Below are 20885 nucleotides of genomic sequence, written 5' to 3'. Positions count from 1 at the left end.
CACAGGGACATATTAAACCACAGAGAGGACTCAGACAGGGCGATCCACTATCGCCATACGTTTTCATTCTCTGTGCAGAAATACTGTCCAACAATCTGGCAAGACTAGAGCACCAAGGATTGTTGAAGGGTTTGAGTATATCTTCAAAGACAAGGCCAATCCTACACTTGATGTATGCAAACGATTTTCTCATCACCTGCTCAGCTAACCAACATACATGTACCAACCTCAACAGGACTCTACAATCATACTCTTCATCGGCTGGCCAACACATAAACACATACAAGTCGATCATCACCCATCACCCACACACTCCTAAGAGCAAAAACGATTGGTTGGAAAATATTTTTCACATTCAAAAAACCCAAAACCCACCTAAATATCTGGGGATTCAGTTCAAGGAAGGTAGAAACTCAGCCCCAATCTTTTCTCAGTTGCTTCAAAGACTAGAAAGAAAAGCAAAAGGCTGGATGTCCAAGTGTCTTAATCAGGCTGGAAGATGGTTGTTAATCAATTCCTCCCTACTACCAACAGTCAATCACATAATGCAAACACAACTCCTTCTGGCACACGTTCACCAAAAAATGGACAGAATAACTCGTAACTTATTTTGGGGACATGACAAGAATACAAAAAAGCTCCATGTGATAGGCAAAGATACACTCAAGCTTACGATTGGACGGGGAGGATTAGAGATAAGAGATTCCAGGAAACATAATATTTCCTTGCTTGGTAAGAGAGTGTGGCAGGTACATGCAGATCCCAACTCAATCTGCAACAAGATGTATAGAACAAGATACATGCAGCCGCAATCAACGCTACTGAACATACAACAGCCTGCTGACACGGCAAGCGCCACTTGAAAAAACTTACACAAAGTAGCTTCTTTTATGCAGGAAAACTACGACATACAAATTGGAGATGGAAACTCAACGATAATTAAAGACAACTGGATTCACATGCACCCAAAGCCCACTATTTTAGAAGACGCGGCTAATTGATAGACACATTTTTGTGTCTAATTTGATCTCAATACTATATATTGTTGGCACTCGATTTTCTACTAATTTTGGTGTTTTATGTGTTTATAGGCATTTTTGGGAAATAAATTTTTTTTGGAAAATACAGCTCGAAAAGTTGATTTTGGCACCCGGAGGACACATGTTATTCGGACTCTCAGTTTTGGTTAAGGGGCACCTCAATCACTATTTGCACCCCAGGGTGTCACCTGCTAAACGCACCCCCATCTCTGTTAGGGGGAGGTCATCTTCTTCATTCAAATTCCAAGTTTTGGCGGGAAAGTTTTGCATTGGAAGAACGAAATTAGGGTTGGCAATTTGAGCTTGTTGTACTGAGATTCAATGGCTGATTGTTGTTGGGTCGTCTCAATCAGATAAACAGGGATGGTATGGGGTTTGGAATCAACAAAAATTGGCTGGATAAATCCATTCGGAGCAAGGCAGGAGAGTATGATATTCACGGGAGTTTGGTCGAATTTCTGTATTGAATTTTAACGAGTTTTGGTCGGGTTTGTTGCCTGTTTCGGATTGAGACCACCCTGTTACGACTAGACAGGGATGGTAAGTCTTTTGATTTCGAAAGAAAAGGACTGTGTACGTGGATTTTACAGGATAGAGGAAGGAAGATATTCTCGGGATTCTCCGAGTTATTTTTGGAGATTTTGTGTGGCCTGAGAGTATTTGTCGTCAGCTGAGGCGTGTAAGAACGGGCTTGGAGTGTGTTGGGTGTTATCAGACGCGTGAGAGGAGAAGAAACGAAGAGTTATTATCGTACTGCTAAAAAAAAGGAAACAAAATATTTCCGAAGTGATGAAGGTGATTCTCGAGTTATGGCCGAGATTTTATGGTGATTATATGTATTTAAAGGATGATTGTGGTTCATAGAAGGTGTCGAGAGTCTGGGGGGATGAGGAGAGCCAGAGAAGAAGAAATTCGAGTTTTCCCAAAATCGGTTTCTGATGCTGATGCTGCTGATGAACATGAAGAACACGAAGAACGGACCTGCACCAGCAGTCGTTTTTCTACAGTAATAACGACTCAAACCTGTGGGTCGTACATCAGGTAGACTTATTTGCTACAGCGTTTGCGACACATCTGCAACAGTCTTATTTTGTCACTGAGGGTCGTAGTTCTCTGGTTTGTAACAAATATAATTGTTACAAACCCGGTTTTATTGTATTTCTCATATTCTCATCATTTGTAAACCATTTTTGAGCATCAATGAAATTCTTTGAGAGGTTTTCCAACATGATGAGCGGCTAATTCTCTCGTAACCAAGGCAATGGATGAAGCTATTCACACATGAACAATGGGTAACTATTTCATTTTCTCTAATATTTAATTATAATTCACTCAATCACTGCTTTTGCAGAGTTCTTAAAAGTTTACATAATTTTCTTCATTAGTTGTGATTCAATTAGATAGGTTATGCTTTGGTTAGATAATCTATGCTTAAGGGATACAATTAATTTTTGAGAATATGTTTGATTATTTGTGGATTAAGAAATAAAGGATTAAAAGGATAATTAGAGTTATGAAATATTTGACATCATTCATGTGTAATAGTGGATTTTAGTGTCTTGGTTACCTCTCGCCCACTTTGTTAATATTTTTGTATATAATTTTATTAAATCTTTAAATTTAATCTTCACAAGTCCGAGGGTTTGAACCTCATTACTACAACATCATCAAAAACATTACCAGTAATAACTTGGTCAATACACTAATTGAACCACATTCATATAATTGGAACATAACTCAATTATCCCAATTTTTTACACTTGTTGTCACCAACTCAATCAGATGCCAAAAGTGGCCAATACACGGTAAAAAGTGGCTACGAGGTGTTAACAAAACCACAACCATCTGATACCACCAGCAACCCAGCTCCTGCACCTTCCAGTACCAACACCCAAATCTATAAACAAATATGGAAGGCTAGTTGCCCCAAAAAAATCAGACCTTTCTTATGGAAAGTCAGTCATGGAGGTCTACCGACCTTTTCGACATTACACAACAGAAATATCACACCCACATCAACATGCCCATTATGCAACCAACACAAAGATTCAGTGCAACAATGTCTCTTTTAATGTGACAAGACAAGACAAACATGGGAAATTTTATGCAGGAACCTCAACAACAATGAAAGCATACCCAACCCATACATCGGACTTAATTTGCCCCCTCATCAATTGCCAACTGCTATCTTTCAACAGGGAGATCAACACCAACAACATCAAAGAAGAAGGAGACAAAGGACTTTTTTTGCACCACCAAAGAACTTTGAGGAATTCATGGGAAAGAGCCGGAACAAAGAACAATTCACAACATATTGCTACACTCTATGGAACATATGGTTGGCACGCAATGCAAAAGTCTAAAAAAACATCATCCAGACACCATAAAAAATCTTTCATATAGCTCTCATACTCATCCAGGAATACAAATGGTTCGTAGAACACCGGCTAACCAAACATATGGAACCACGACAACACCAACCGGCACGCCCACAAAATGTGAATTCCACCATTGTTTGGGTAAAATGGATCCCACCACCACATGACTGGTTGAAAATAAGCATTAATGGAGAAAGCAAGGCCAAACCGGGAGAACCACCAGAGGTGGCAGGTGCGAGATGGATTTGTAGGAATATGCATGGGCTAGTGATGATGTCCATGGCAGCACCAATTGGGATAACAACAACATTGGTGGAAGAAACTTGGGCCTTCCTACTGGCAGCAAGGACGGCGGTCTCATGAGAATAGAAGGAATTACAGTTTGAAACAGATTCAAAGTCACTGTTGTTTCTACTTAAGAGAGACAGTTCACAGGCACCATGGATCATTCAGAACATGATAAAGGAAATACAAGGTCATCTACGACTACTGGAACAATTCATAATCGCACACACATATAGGGAAGCAAACCAAGCGGCAGATGGCCTTGCAAACATGGCAACACAACAGCAAAAACAAATAGGTGACAACTGTCAAACCTATATATGGGAAAACTCTTGCCCGAATTTCCTAAATGTAACTGTAACGAATGATTCTATGGGGCGACTTTACCCCAGAGAAGTTCATAACTTTGAATAATAATTAGAACAACTCTTTCAAAAAAAAAAAAAATCTGAAACATATCTACTTTGGAAAACATAAAATAAGTGTGCTAACACAGCGCATCATGGCACAGTATGACACAACACGGTTATTTTTTGGGGCGCAAGACAACACGCCATTTAACACGCACAACACATCACGTTTGAATCATTGGCACAACACAACACGCAACAAGCTAAGCACGTGGCTTCATGGTCTGGGATACGTTGGGTCGGCATGTTTTACACCTTTCCTCTTTCACATATTCATCCACGGTTTTCATTAGATTTATTTCATGATTAAAAATTTTGGAAATCAAAAATTGCTTGAATTTGGAAGATTATTGTTTCATTTTTCTCTTCTAATCCACATCTTTCAAGCGTTAAAGGCCTTAATTACGATTGTCCATAGTCTGTAAAGCATAACCTCAACAAACCCCTCAAATCATGTGGATATTCTTAGATGCAGATATTTCGTGAATATTAATCCTTTGAGTGGAGTTTTGAACAAACAAAGTAGCTATATATGGAATGGGATATGTGATGGCATTGAGATTATTAAAAAAAGTTGTTGCTAAGAAGTTAGAGATGGGATCAATATCTTCATATGGAAGGAAAGATAATTGGATCCCTTATCTAAATATTCCTCTTAAATCTAGTTGTGTTTGCCGATACCAACTTATTGATAAGGATAATAGATCATGAAATTTGCCTATTTTTCACCCTTTATATGATAACCAAACAATTGAGGCTATTAAGAAGATTAAAACTCCTTATTTTGTTAAGGAAAAATTAAGATGGAAGCACGCTAGAGATAGAGTTTTCCCTGCCAATACTACTTATAGATCCATTTTAAAATGAATCTCAAGATATAGCTGCCACGTCACCTCCTATTAACTGGAAATCTCATTGGAAAAATAAACTTTCTATCAAAATCCAGCATTTTATGTGGAAACTTATTCATAGATGCCTTCCTGCAAAAGATAGAGTTACTAAATATAATTCCAATATTGACATTGTTTTCCCCTTACGCTCTAATCATGTTGAATCTTTACAACATCTCATTCTGTATTGTAAAGTGACTGAAAATGTCAGCAGTGCTATATATTCAAACTTATTTCAAAGTGTACATGGGGAAGATATTCATGAATGGATGTCTTTTATAATTTGATCATGATCAGACTGTCAAACCATCTAATTGAATCAATTTTATACTTACTATTTTACAATTCGGGAAGTATGAAAACATAGGTGTACTGTTGTATTTGACAAAGTTAAGGTACATGGAACAACTATAATCAGAAATATGAAAACCCACATGTCAGATTACTAAAAAACTAACATCAATACTATTCATAATAACAACTCTGAATCAACCTTATTCCCATATTTGGAAGAGTCCTGGCAACAATGAAATTAAGAAAAATTTAGATGCAATTTTCTGTAAATTAATGGAAAATGAGGAGGGAGACTAATTTTGAGAAACTTTGCGGGTGCGTCCAATGGAGCTAGAAGTGCTCCAGAATCAGCAGTAGATCCTAAGGGTAATAGACAAAGGGTAATCAATGCCATTAACAGAAACGAGGGGGTAGTAAACTGGATTGATTCAAATATATCCAGGAGTGTTGTTTTTTCTCAAATAAGTCTGATTCTTGGAGATATAGTTTTGTTCACAGAGATGCAAACAATGTTGCTGACTCTTTAGCAAAGCATGCTTTATCTGGTTCTGTAGTGGAAGAATGGGAAGAAAATAACCCCTCTTGGTTAAAGGCAACTTTAGCTGCTGATGCAGTTTCTGTGAAATTTTCTCAGTCAAATAATAAAATCCTCTTTTCGTATTAGAAAAAGAAAAAAAAAATCATGCACTACAAAAAACAAATATAAATGACAAACAGCGATAAAGCTAGTAAGATGCACATTTATTCTGCGATCCTCGCAATATTCTAATGTAGAACATGTCAAAATTGCAATCATGGATTCAGAAGGATGTACAAGTAGCTTGTTACTTCTATGTTAAAGATCACTAGAAACAATTTGTTATGCCAAACCATTCTTTTATAGCAAATTCCTTACCTCAACAAGCCTAAGAGAATTTGATTCTTAGTGATTTCGAATTGAGTTTTAGAGGGAAAAAAAATAATTTGTAACAAATATAGTTAGATGAATTTCATCTTTGATTTCTATAATCTCAATCATGTGATGAAATTTGAAAGTGGCAGAATTAGGTTCAGAATAGTCAGGGGCTTGGATGGATATATAACCATTTATAAGTTTTCTAAGCACAAAAATTTTGTACCCCGGTCTTAAGTCCGCATTTATTAATATTGCTTATAATTCACAAGTACTTTGTGAAATGACGAGGGTACCAAGTACACCACAATCTTTTCGATATCAACCTATATGACACACACCTCACATGATCTAATATAGACAGAGATTATCAAGAAGATAGCAACCACGAGGTGTACACTTGAAATATAGAATGTGTATCGAAACTGAATAACTATAGGGATCAAACTCAAGTGTTTTGATTAATGTACAAGTTAAATTACTTTATTATAACTAAAATAATAATTGTAATGCGAAAAGTAAATTAAAAGCACACAACAAGATTTTGTTAACGAGGAAACCGCAAATGCAGAAAAACCTCGGGACCTAATCCAGTTTTGAATACTCTCATAATTAAGCCGCTATACAAAGACAACTACCAACTTCGTATATAGTTACCTAATTCCTTTAGTATCCCTACGCCTACTATCAATCTGGTCCACTATCTTAAGTCTCTTCACCCGCTGTGAAGACTTCTTGCACTCAACTCCTTAGTTTCATATCCCATAACAGTTAAGGACTATCTTTGTTCGGTAACCGCTCTAAACCTCAAGAAGTAAATCAGAGATTTGTGTTGAGTTAAACAAAGGCTCTTCCGTCTAAATAATATAAACTTTTTTGATCGGTTTAGATCAACCAAGATCTAGATAATAAAAGATAATTAGATCTAGGTTTACACAATCAATCAGATTAGGATCCTGAAGAAGACCACCAAATAATATATTGCCAGTCTATACGACTAGCTATGAGTTGTCTATCTAAATAAACAAAGCTAAGTTGGATCCCGGCCGATCAAGTGTGTGCACGAAGTAAATCACAAAGATCAGAAACCAATAAGAAATCTTCTTGTCTTCAAATCTTCAGCCTTCAATGTACCTGCACAAACAAACTTGATTCTATTGTGATCGAGCATGCACAAAACGGAGTCTGTTAACAATGGATGATCACAAGCCTATCGTCAGTTATAAAGAGAGATCTGATCTATGTCAATACTTGATCTAGTTTGAGTGATTTTATATCATAAGAGAATGATCTCAAGAATAGTTAAACTAGGCGTAATCAAGGTTCAACCACCGTTAGTCAATCAAATCAATAATAGAAAACTAAAAACAATGTGATTCTAGATTATCACCAACGGTACTATCTAGACGCTTCTTGATCCCACGGAAGTCTTTAAACTAGTAGACAAGATATTTTGGATACCATGATAACTACAAAATGAAGTGCATGTGTCAGGATAAGTTTGTACGAAGAACAAACATCACATTTATAGTCTAAAGAATATTGGACACCAAGGAAATTCCATAACCGAAAATATCTAGATATGCAATAAACTCCAATTTTCGGTTTTGTCTAATTCATGTTAATATCCAACTAATTTACTGAATCCCTCATGGATGACAACTTAATATTAGCTAGTATACAAGTATACTTTACTAATATATATTCCAGAGATATGTTTTACTTACTGGTAAAATAAAACATATAAATTCGAAAACCCTAATTAAAAGATTCTCAGATATTTCGATTTGGGATCTCATTATAGTATCGAGGAATATCTTTGAACAATGAAAGATAGGATTTAATTCATGTTCAAATTACTCATTATATCCACATCTTGAACTTTCCTTAATAGCAACTCATATTCCCATATTCACACATACCCTAAAGTATATGTAAAACCGGAAATATAAGACTGCTATTGGGACCAGTCTAATAAGATATACCCAATAGGGACTGATCCTGCTATAGATCCCTAAGAGAGGGGTCGGTCCTGCTCAGTGTGGTTAATCTCGGTAATCTCGGAAGATTTTCTCGCGAGATCTCGGGTTTCGGTGCCTTCCCAAGACGAATAAGAAGTAATCGCCGAGACGAAAACTTAACGAAAATCTCGTTTATCTCTGTAATCTCGGCCGAGATTCTGTTACTGATTATTTCGGTTTATATTGTAATTTTAAGAGATTAGAGAAAGACTTGCAAAACTATCCTCAATCGATGCATATAAGTCAGAGCTCCTAACATGAATCCACGGTTTTTCCATCCAAATAACCTTCAAACTCGTCTTTTTCATCTATGATTTCTTGGTGATTAACCATGTCCAAATTTTCTCGCAACTTGAGAGCAGTTCTTTATGTTCTTGTTTTCTAAAACTTGTCTAAATCTTAGTCGAATTCAATTGAAAAAACCCATTCACAAACTCGTATAAGCTTGCTAATCTCTTTCATCCAACATCTCAATCAACAACAGTAAGAGCTAATCTTTTTCATCCAACATATCAATCAACAACAATAAGAAATCTTATTCCTCCCTATCTTCTCATTCCAATTAAACCTTTGTAAACAACCCAGCTGACCCAATAGCTAAATGGCACAATACTAGGTGGAACTGAACTGTTGGAACAAGTCATATAAGATCACTATTAGAAGAAATTTAACACAAACTGTTAGATGAGTTTTTTATATTTTCCATTCCAAGACAGAGTAGGTCGATGATGAGATGTAAGGTTTCAAGAGCGATGTTCTTAACTCTACACGTGGTTGATTGTTGTCTCCATCTTTGTGTGCCACACTGATTATGGACTATGGCTTGAATAATGGAGCTACTATAGATGATGTCTACTATAGTTGTATTTATTTTTCTTGTATATTAGTAAAAAATGTTTGTTATCAATTATAAGTATAAAATTTGGAACCGAGATTGCACCGTTATTTGGAGCCGATATCTCTCTGATACAAAGTTGTCCCAGTGTCTCACTTTCAACCGAGATAAACCGAAATCCGATATTGACTATATTGGTCCTTCTATGGATACCTAGTAGGAACCGGACCACCAATCCCATTGATTCCTCAACTATGAAATAAGTTCAACAAGTCTATTTGTAATGAAACATAGTTTTCTAAGCATGAAATCAATCCTAAGTTCATTACACAATCTAGTAACAATTTACAAAAATAGTGTCTATGTTGCAATTACGAAGTTCAAAAGATAAATGTTATACTTCGTAATTGAATATATCAAAATTGTGATACAACTTGTATATTCTTCTTTGACACTTTGATCATAATGATATGATCGTCTCTAATACTAGATTTTCATACATAAAAATTTGCATGTTATGTTTTTAATATAAACGACTTGACAACAACGTAGATAGAAATGGAAACAAGTCAACTCTTGTATTACTAACCTCGAACAGAAGGATGATGTGTTCGTTGATGTCGATACGTCTTCAAGTTTTTCAGTGTAACACGAGTTTGTCTCAATATTTCTATACTTCATATCTAACCTAAAGAAGTTGATTCTAGTAATCTAATCAAGGGACCTTGAGTTTTGGAACTAAAATATGACAACCAATGCTTGGTGCGTTCAACGAGAAATGCTCTAACACTTTGGTTTTTTTTTGGGGATGGGACAACGGGGAGGGAAGCCAAGCCTTGATTCCTTCGTGTAATTTGGTATCATGAAAATAATGTAAAATACTGTTACGAGAGAAAGAAAAAATAATTAAAAATTAAAAAAAAAAACTTGTGATTTTTCCAATAATTTTTTTTCCTCATATATGTACAAGTCTCATTATCTCTTCTTGACCAAAAGAGAAATATTAATTTTTAGGAGCCACATCATGTGATACATCCAAGTATTAATTTTCAGGTCAAACGTGAGGGTCATGTCGTATGAGACTATTTTCAACATGTCCCTTCATGTGTATACTCTCTGGGTCTAATATGTGGGATTTTAATCAGGTGACGAGGTATGGTCATATTGGACTCGTTACAAATTTTTTGCTTTAAGGCCATATTGAAGTTCATGCTCCTAACAAATTTTATACTTCCAGGAGTAGGATAGCACAAGGATTTTATTGTAAGATCTTAAATTACCCAAACAATGTGAGACTATTTTCAACATATTTTAGTAAGAATTATTACCAAATTATCAATCCTTAAACTGAGAGTGGGTCTTTCAATATGGGACCTTCATAATAGTTTTCGATAAACTTTCACGCATGATATGGGCCTAGCTCTGGAATTTTTTGGTTATCCAACCTAAAATCATCTGGAAATGAGCAGAGTGGATCTTTCATATAACATTTGGTGTTTATTGTGGATATATTAGCAATATGGACTATCATCCATCACATTTAGGAGAAATATGAATTCATCTATATCGCACAGACACACTTAAAATACGTTGTAACTGTTAGAGCATTGCTCGGTCAAACTCACAAGTTTTGGTATGTCAAGATTGTTGTCAGTTTTAGTTGATCAAAACTATGTCTTGATTTATAATATACTAAAGTCGGTCACGGACTAGGAATAGAACATGGTAGTCGAGAATCAGAATTTACCAATCAACCTTGAACACTAGAGATATAATCAACAGAAACTTCATCAACGAAGGTAAGTGAAGATTGATTATCTTATGTACTCATATTATCTATCATTTTATCTACTGAGACATGTAGTATGACTTTAGTTTTATGATGAGCATTGCAAAGAAGATTGCAAGATATAAGGAGTAGTTAAGTTAGTTTTTAAAGTTCACAAAATGTTTCACCAGTTCACGAACTTGGACTTGTAAATATAAGGACTTGATTTCTAATATCTCAATTAACTCGTGTGCAGAAGTTGAATTGCTTGGTTTGTGAACTGGTTGATTTTGAAATAGTACTGGATACAATTTATTTCAGCGTACATGAACTGATTTGCACAGTTCACGAACTAGTTGATTTATAATGTTTCTTGTACAATTTTTATTTTCAAGTACACAAACTGTTTTGCATAGTTTAGGAACTTGTCAATATAAAAACTCCAAAGTTAGGAGACGAATTTTTAGTTCGCAAACTGTTTTGACAGTTCACGAACTAATTTTGTCTTGTATCAAATTAAGTTTGCCGGATTTAGAACTACTTAACCGCGGCTCTCTGTCAAACCATATGGTGCACTCTGGTTGCATACATCTTCCTTGTAATTTAAAGCAAACTTCTCACATGCTTTCATGCACAGTCTATATAGAGAAGTTTCGTTTACTTGGCAATTCTATACAAGGCAATAATTCACGAACTTAGGTTTGTTTGTAAGCCATCAAAGTTTTTCATCAATATAAATTTAGGATTCCTTGTACACGAGAAACTGAATCATGACACTTTTGTGTCCTAGTTGCAGACAGGGTCGTCCTCTAAAAACCTAAGTCCTCTAGAAATTTTATTCTAGGTTACGAATTTTAAAGACTTTGCTAAGAGATTTTTGAAGTCCGATCAGACTATTTTACTTTGAAAGTATTCTTCGTCTCATACTTTGTGATTCCATAAGACAAATATCTGAAGCACCTCTGATTTGATTTGTTTAGATTGTTCTTGAATTGATTAGGCATATCTATATACAACTTTTGAATATAATAAGTGCAACCTAATCTTGAGTTTGCTTGATATCTCATTTTCTTGAAGATCCCTCATAACATGTATATTTTTATATCTTGATTAAATATCTTTCTGAAGAAAATCAAATAGGATTCCTGTTAGAGGTATAACAATCATAAAAATGTTCACTTAGGTTGAAGTAACTCTTAGGCATGTAAAGGACGTCCACTAGTGGAATCGTGTTGCATAGGGTCTTGCGAACTCCAAGAGACGTAAAGGAGGTCAACTGAAGTTGAATTGCTCACAGGGTCGATTCTACATTCCGGTCTGAAACCTGATAATACGCGAGTGTCTGTGGCATCTTTATACAGTAGGGTACTCAAGTTCTAGACTAGGTCCCGGGGTTTTTATGCTTTGTAGTTTTCCTCATTAACAAAATTCTTGGTGTCTTATGTTACTTCTTTTCCGCAGTATATTATTTAATTTTATAGTAGAAATATCACAAGTATGACGTTAGAATAACTTGGATAGTTTTTAAGCCTAAAAAACAATTTAGAACCTATAAGATTTATTCTTGAGAATTCGTATCTTGAAAGAAATATTACAAGACTTATTCTTGTTAGAATTCAGTTCATATTACAGTTCGCATACATACTAAGTTATTACTTGGATATTAATTTATGATATCGTCCAAGTTAAACTTGTCTTCATATTAGATATAAGATATTTCTATTGATCTGTGTCACTGATTATGACAACTTTGTCCATACATGGTTCTGAATTAAAATATGGTGGTGTACGTGGTACCCCGTCTTTTTTCAGTAACCATATTTTAATTGTGTAGAATATGGACAGTTCAAACATGTCATGGAATTTCCACCTTTATGTCCCAAATTTTGTAGGATTCTGACACTCTATGGACACTAGTTCGACACTTATTCACATGCCATGTATGATTTTTATTGGTTCTCAAAAGAATGAAACATCAAATATGATTAGACTGATTATATTAACATTTGTACTAGACATAGCATGCGTGATGCATCTATCAAGACTTTCCAATACCTATATAACATAGGAGTATCATTCATTTTATGTTCCTATGACCAAAAGGTCACCAACTTAGAAAAACAACACGTGGTAAATACGTGCACCAAAAGACTACCATCCAATCTCCATAAATGTACCTTTGCTTCTTCACTCCAGAAGTACCTTAATTTGTAACTTCAAAAGTTTTATAAAATTAATACGCTACTGACGTTGGATTACAATAGAGAATATGGATTGGTCATCATCCTTGTAGACACCTCTCTTAACTTTTGTATGATTATTCTATTTGCCTATTTTATATTTGTAATTACGGATATAACTATTAATAATCACGTGGGTCAGATTGTGGTAGGAAAATGACTACGTACCTGAACCAAAAATATAGACCGAGCTGAAGCCTTGGTATTTTTTTCTACAATTTGTAGGCTTCATGATTTAGGATTGAGCTTAATTTAAATAATTCATCATTTCAATGAGATAATAAAACAAAAGAAGATTAAAAAAAAAGTCATGCAAGCCAAAATACTGGTTTACTTAATAAGTTTGTACTCTTTATAACTTGATCATGGATAGGATGTCAACTCTAAACTTATCACTAGTATTTAACTTTAAGAAAATCAATAAGCACCTAAATTCACAAACTATACTCTTAGGTATTTCTAAATATACCTTTTTTTTTGCAAGCCCAAATTGTATTGATATATAATAAAACAATACATAATATATAGTTTATCAGAAAAGAGGCAAAGCGCCCCAAAAACTTACGAACTATTTAAAACGAAAATAAGGTACATTTGGAAACTCAATTGTCATAATAAAATCTGGTCTATTATCATAACTTAATCCTTCTCCATCTTGCATAAGACAACCCCTTTTGTCCATATCATCATCTCCAAAATTAGCTTCCCTAAAAATGTGCTCAAAACGGATAACGTTGTAATTTGACCTGGCCGCCAGCCACCCATTCCTAAGAAACCAAAGAACTGCCAGGATATCAACCGAGTACGCCATAACTACACCCATTGAGTATGTATGTATGCACGCATTACCTACTCCAAACTTGATCTCCCACTCCAAACCAACAATGACTCCAAAACATTCAGCTAGATAGTTATTCTGAATGCCGAAACCCACACTCATAGCTCCCAAAACCATTGAGTTTGAATCACGAGCTACCACCCCAACACTTTCCACTTCCGGGTTCCCCCTCTCCACTCTATCACAACAACAAAAAATCCCATCATTAGTCGATGGTTCCGAAAACATTTCACCAGTTCCATCACTTTAACCTTCCTATGAGTAACTCTGAAAAATTCAGAATGCGCAACTCCAACATATTTTTGTTCATATAACCCTTAAGCCTTATTGAAAAATCATGCACTTGATTGAACAATCTCTATCGAAAAAAAGAACCAATTCACTTGCTTGTTTTCACAAATAAAATTATTTCGCATCATCCACAGCTCCGACCGAGTAACCAAAATAGTTAGAAGCCACAAATCTTTAATCATATGATTCATACCAGTTGCTTCCTTATATGTTGTCACCAAGTTAAGATGCGCCTTGAATCCAAACACATCCTCCATCCAAGTCCAAGTCTTTACTGCAAATCCATGTGACCACAGAATATGGTCCAAAGTCTCCTCCTCTGCATTACATAGACATCATTTGTTCACCATTTAGATCTTGAATTTTCTTTTCACCTATCTAAAGTAGCACAAGCTCTGCGAAGAAACTTCCAGTTCTGATCCACGAAAGATGGATGAATACCTGGTCTCCAGATCAAGTTAGCACCCTCTAATTGTTCATATCTCCCACAGATCAACTATTTGTCCGAGTTGACAGAAAAATTTCCCTTGTATGCCGGTTTCCAGATCCAGTAATCCTCGCCACCCATAAGAGTAAGTAAGTTTTGAATATCAATATATGTAGAAAGCATGTAAGTTTTACAAGCATCATTTAACAACCAGTTTCCATTAGGAATCATTTTACCGACTAACACACTCCGGTCCGAGCTTTGGCCATTACAGATTTCATCAATTGACTCATCCCCACACCAAGTATCGGATCTGCCATACCCAATAAGAGTTCTCATTTTTGTATCAACTTCATTGTGCACCCATTTTATTCCCGGAAAACTGATGGACTTCATATAACCAACGATGTGACCATTATGTTATAAAATTTTGGCTCTAAATAAACGAGCCCAAACTTTATTTGGAGTTATAATATTCCACCAAAGCTTCATAAGTAAAGCTTTATTCACACAGGTCATTTGAGAAATATCCAACCCACCCTCCATACGAAAACACAAGTCTTATCATAAGCCACCAAAAAGGATTTGCAAATACTAGAATCCCATAACCACAACGAATTCTGGATAGCTACTTCATATTGGTGCACAAATTTACGTCGTCATTTATAGACTGCCATATTGTGAATGGAGTGGATGCAATAACTGATTTGATCAAGAAAACTCTATCTTGAAAAGATAAGTGTCTACCTTTACAACCAGAAAATTGTTCCTTTAATTTTCAACCACATTACTAATATGATGATACTTCACATCTCCAGGCATAACAATCTAGAAAAGAAACCACATCCATTTGCAAGAACTCAGAAATAGTTCTTTGTCTGTTCAAGGAACACCCCACCCCCAATAATATAGGTTACTTCTGACGACTAACGGTGTGCCCTGAAGCACGTTGGTAAATTCTCAATGATTCAAGTTATTCAAACTTTTCATGTTACCTTTGCAAAATATCATTATGCCATCAGCAAAGAAAAGATGAGTATGGTAAATACATTTTCTCGAAACCATATGAGTCATTATTCCTTCATGAAAGAGTTTAGATATATTTCTGCTTGGAACATCTTCAATCAAGACAAAGATAAAGAGGATCACCATGTCGAAGACATATATCAATTTTAAAGAAACCTTCCGAACTACAATTAAAAAAAAACAGAGATTCTAGCAGACAGGAGAATATGAAGAATTCAAGTACACCAATCATCTGAAAACCCATATTTTCTAAAAGCTTTCAAGATAAAAGACAAACTTACATTATCAAAATATTGGGTGATATCAAGATTGAGAACCATGGTTCCATCCTTTTTTTAATTTGAATCTCATCAAACATTTCAGATGCTAAGCTAATATTCTCGTGAAGCATTTGTGATGTTTAAGAGCCTTAAGAAATCCTACCCTTCAAGCCGGTTTTCAAGGATAGTTAGGCCCATGCGTTTTTAAGCTGGTATCAAAGATAGGTTGTTGTGGTATGTGAATTTCGTGTTTTAATGTTCAGTTCAGTGTTAGAGAAAGTCTCATGGTGGAATCTGAAAACGCGGGGGTACCAAAATACACCACCACTTTTTTCTTAGGCAATTTGTATGAACAAACTCAATACAACTCCGAGAGATAATCTCAATCAAGGAAGAGTATTTAGAGTTATATCTCTCTCTTGCGATTAGAACGTTTACAGAAACAAGTCCATGAACCTAATCACAAAGAGATTACTTGGACGGTACCAAAGACCAATATCCAATCAATCAAGTTGTATCCAACAAACTAGGTCGGATGTATCTACTATGATTGATCAATGTACATCCTGTGATATTTCAATTATAAAGATAAATAATATAATGCGGAAAAAGAAATAACACAGACACCAGAAGTTTTGTTAATGAGGAAACCACGCGCAAATGCAGAAAAACCCCGGGACCTAGTCCAGATTGAACACCAAACTGTACTAAGCCGCTACAGACACTATCCTATTACCAATTAACTTCGGACTGGAATGTAGTTGACCCCTAAAAGGTATCCCACTGATTAAGGTACAGTCGCGCTCCTTACGCCTCTTGAATCCCAGCAAGACTCTGCGCAATTGATTCCCTTAGATGATCTCACACCAACTAAGAGTTGCTTCAACTCAATTCAAGACTTTAAACCAAATTTTCCTCCCACAGATTAAGCCTATATAATTGATTTCCTGATTACGATCGAAACGTATGATCAAAATCAAATGTAAGATCAAGGTGACGGAAACCGATAACAATTTGAAAAAGTCTAGCTATCCTCAAAATCCGGACTTATGCAACCCGAAATGCATCTTATATTATTACTCACCTCACAAGTATAAAATTTGTGGAATCAACAAAGTCTGAGATGAAGAGAACTTTGATGATTACTATCTATCTTGATCGTTGGAGCAATCTCTACAAACAATCAAGATCAGGATACTCGAGTTATCAAGGAAAGATAACTATACCTGACTTCACGAATCCCAATGAAATCTTTATAGCTGCTAAACCCTAAAAGGGTTTTTGGAGCGGAAGAATCTAGATACAACTAGGACACACCAAAAAGTAGTGTCGGGATTCAAAGATCTCAGTTTCTTGGAGTTCCCCTTTTATAGACATTCAAAGCATATGTTGCTTTAGGTTTAAGCTAAGATAGCTTTGGAACCAAGCAAACAATATTCACCGTTAGATGAATCTTTGAATATGATTTACATAAGCAAGATATACACTCTGGTTAGTGTGACCATAACCGAACCGTGTACAAAGACCATGTTCAACATGGTTAGCTAAAACTAGCCGGTTTGAACTTAAAAGCTTAATCTTCATTTTCATGATCACATAAAACATTAACTCTGAGTCACAAACATGTGATCAATTAAGTCTAGAGTTTATATAGAATTAATCAAATGTTAATTATCTCGAAGAAATCATTTAAACACACTTGAAAATATAATCGACATGATTAGTAGATGTACGAGTACAAATACATGGTAGTTCGTGAGTCAATTCAGTCATAGTACACATACCAGTTTGGAAACTTTAAACCAAAACCGAGTTCCGGAGTTCATAGAACTTTTTAGGTTTGCGTACCAGTTTTCAAACTTTCCACCAAACCAAAGTTCTGGAGTTCACAAAACTTTTTAAGTTTGCGTACTGGTTTGGAAACTCAAAGACTGTTGCTGGTTTCGGAGTTCACATAAATAAATCGGTTTTCATACCGGTTTGGAAACGCTACCGAGTTCAGGAACACAGAACTGTTTAAGCTTGCGTACTGGTTTGGATACTCACCCCCGGTTCCGTAACCACAGTTCAAGAATGGTTTGCATACGAGTATGCATACCGATCCGGATCACGAATCAAACATACTTCCCATGATGTGCATACGAATATGCGTATCACGCAATCTATAAGTCGATATGTATATAGCTACTTTTCTACTTGTACGAATACATGTAATATGGGTTCAGACATATAACAGTTTTCCCACTAAACTAATACTACTGTCTTGTATCTGAATCAATAATAGTTCTATATTTCTCTAAATCAATTCGAAACATTCCTGAATAACATCTGACACGTATCACTGTTCCAGGCTATTTCCGAATGATAAACTTGAATCACTATTTTGATTCCGAACAATAAATTGTCCTTAACCGAAATTCATCAAGTATGAGCAAATGTTCATTAAGCTTAGTCATTATATTTCGAGAAATTATCAAGATAAATTTGACTCGAAATTCTTTCATATGCATACTAGTCTAGTTAGTTATGTGACATCGTCTCAAATGATAGAAAGTGAGTATAACTTGAGAAATAGGTGGTTCAGTCTTCACTTACCTTTTGTTGATGAAGTTCTCCAAAAGCTTCGATTGGTCTTCGCCTTCAAACGGTAAAACGCAATGATGACTGATGTGATCCTCTGTTTCTCAACTACGTTTCTATCCTAGTCCAAAACTTAACTATTTGTAGACTATAAATCAAGATATAGTTTTGACAACAAGCTTGAGATAGCAACACTTGTGAGTTCGACCGAGCAATGCTCTAACAGAATCCAACCTATTCCAAGTTGGTGTCATCCACACTTTTTTCAAGCCATGTTTTATGGTTTTGTGGAACGGTGTGTGGAATCCAAAGAAAAGGTAATCTGACTAGCGTTAAACGTTATTCTAAATAGCGTGCTAAAAGAAGCGCGGAAAAGATATTCTTAATCTCAACCATGCAAATTTTTTAGTCAAATACCATTGACCAAGTCAAACGCTATTCTTTTTAGCGTTAAACGCTGTTTGGATTAGTGTTAAACGTTGTTTGGATTAGCGTTTCTATGATTTCATCATAAGACTTGAGCTTCCATGAACAATTCGAAATGTTGAGCTGACATGGAAGATGGAATTCTTCCACCATAAGACTTGATCTTATGGGCCACAATCAGTAGGCCACAATCCTCATGCCGCAATAAGCGTACAGTTATCCGTATTCAGAGTTCAATGTCAACTCGACCCATCTTGAGTTTGAGGAAAGGTGTTAGAAATAATCTCATATCATATAGGTCCCCAATATTTATGAAATTTAATAGCCTTAAGCAGTCTTATCCTTACAAGACGGTTTTGGGGGACTATTAGTCCCGTGGGTCTCTAAGGTGTACTATACTATCTTCTCAAATTATCTTACAACGGGGGAAAATGTTTGATATCCCACTTTTTCAGACTAAATGCATAATTAGCCCGGTAAAGTACTCTTAACATAATCAATTTCATCCAGTACGATCGGCACTTTCAACTGTCATTTCTCATGATGCACGCTTGCTAGCAGTAGTTGCAGAAAGACCAAAGCTGCTTAATTCATCGAAGAAGGTTCGTGGTTCATCGACCACCTGACGCATTATGTCACGTGTTTGACAGTAAGATTCATTTTTGGTAGATTATAATGTTCAAACTTCAAACCAGTCCTCCAGAAAACAAAGTCAAGTACGTGTAAATCCAAACAAATGGAGAGGAATCGTATATACCGTCCATTTGGACAATCCAAACAAAAATCCTAACCCCGAATGTGTGGACTTGTTTTGTTACACCACTTTTCATTCACTAACTTCCAATAAAAACCAAAGGCTCTTAAATTAACAGCACAATATGCATTCAAACACAATAAAAGAGTCGAGAAGAGAAGAACCACATCTTTCATGCTCAAAATCTAACACCAGAGAGAGAGGGAGAGAGAGAAACAGAACTTGAATTCTTCATTTTCTAGCTGAAAATTTTGAACTAGCTCTGCTCTTCTTGGATGGCTACTACTTCAGTTTCCGCAACTTTATACTCATCTTTTAACGGAAGTTGGGGCTCATCAGTACAAGGTGAAGACCATAGTTTGTTAATGAAGTCAGTTCCAACACGAGTTAAATTCGCTAAGCCAATACGATCGAATCCAATGATGAAAAATGTAAATGAAGGTAAGGGTGTTTTTGCACCTATCGTCGTTGTAACAAGGAATATTGTTGGAAAGAAAAGGTTCAACCAGCTTAGAGGCAAAGCCATCGCTTTACACTCACAGGTAATAACTTACTTCTTGTTCGATTATTGCCTTTATTGTTCATAGTACACATCCATGGTAGTTCTTTTCTTTTTCTAAGATTTCCTGGTTGTTCATTCTTTTCAGGTTATTACTGAGTTCTGCAAGTCCATTGGAGCTGATGCAAAACAAAGACAAGGACTTATCCGGTTGGCGAAGAAGAACGGCGAAAGACTTGGCTTCTTAGCTTAGTAAACAAATTGTATTTGTTTCTTTTATCATTCTTCTTTCTGTCAAAACTTAATTAAATTCCTACAAAGTAAGCTCATATTATATGCGCCTATGCGGTCCTAGCTTGGATTTTGTTTATAAATATTAGTAATAGTTTTTTTGATAGAACGTAGATATTTCTTGTAGAGCTATTTTTGTGCAACTACCAAGACTTCTAGGCTTGATCTTGACTATCCTGTTTCCCCTGACATTATTCTGGTGTACGGATGAGTGCTAATTGTCAGGCGCTTCATTAAGTCAACAATCAGATTTCGTTGCAGTTTATTTGTCTACCAAGACTTCTAGGCTTGATCTTGACGCGCTTCATTAAATCAACAATCAGATTTCGTTGCAGTTTATTTGTGTTACATTGCAGAGGTAGAAGTCGTGTTTTCGTTGTAAACGTAGGGGAAGTAACCTTCATTAGTGTTCAGCAGTTCAATAAAAACTATGTAACCAG

At 35.7% G+C, this 20885-nt stretch overlaps 1 protein-coding gene across 1 annotated transcript; it reads left to right on the top strand.

The window, feature by feature from the left end:
* The first annotated feature begins 19769 nt into the window (after positions 1-19769).
* Positions 19770-20554, top strand: LOC113318252 (protein PROTON GRADIENT REGULATION 5, chloroplastic-like). The gene is made up of 2 exons (XM_026566386.1): positions 19770-20197; positions 20303-20554. Exons 1-2 carry the CDS (start codon positions 19931-19933, stop codon positions 20405-20407), a joined length of 372 nt encoding a protein of 123 aa, XP_026422171.1. The 5' UTR covers positions 19770-19930; the 3' UTR covers positions 20408-20554.
* The last annotated feature ends 331 nt before the right edge of the window (positions 20555-20885 follow it).

The sequence above is a fragment of the Papaver somniferum genome, chromosome 10 (genome assembly GCF_003573695.1).
Source record: "Papaver somniferum cultivar HN1 chromosome 10, ASM357369v1, whole genome shotgun sequence".
Lineage (NCBI taxonomy): Eukaryota > Viridiplantae > Streptophyta > Magnoliopsida > Ranunculales > Papaveraceae > Papaver > Papaver somniferum.
Note: the sequence above shows the minus strand (reverse complement) of the source record. Positions and strands in the feature narration are given on the sequence as shown.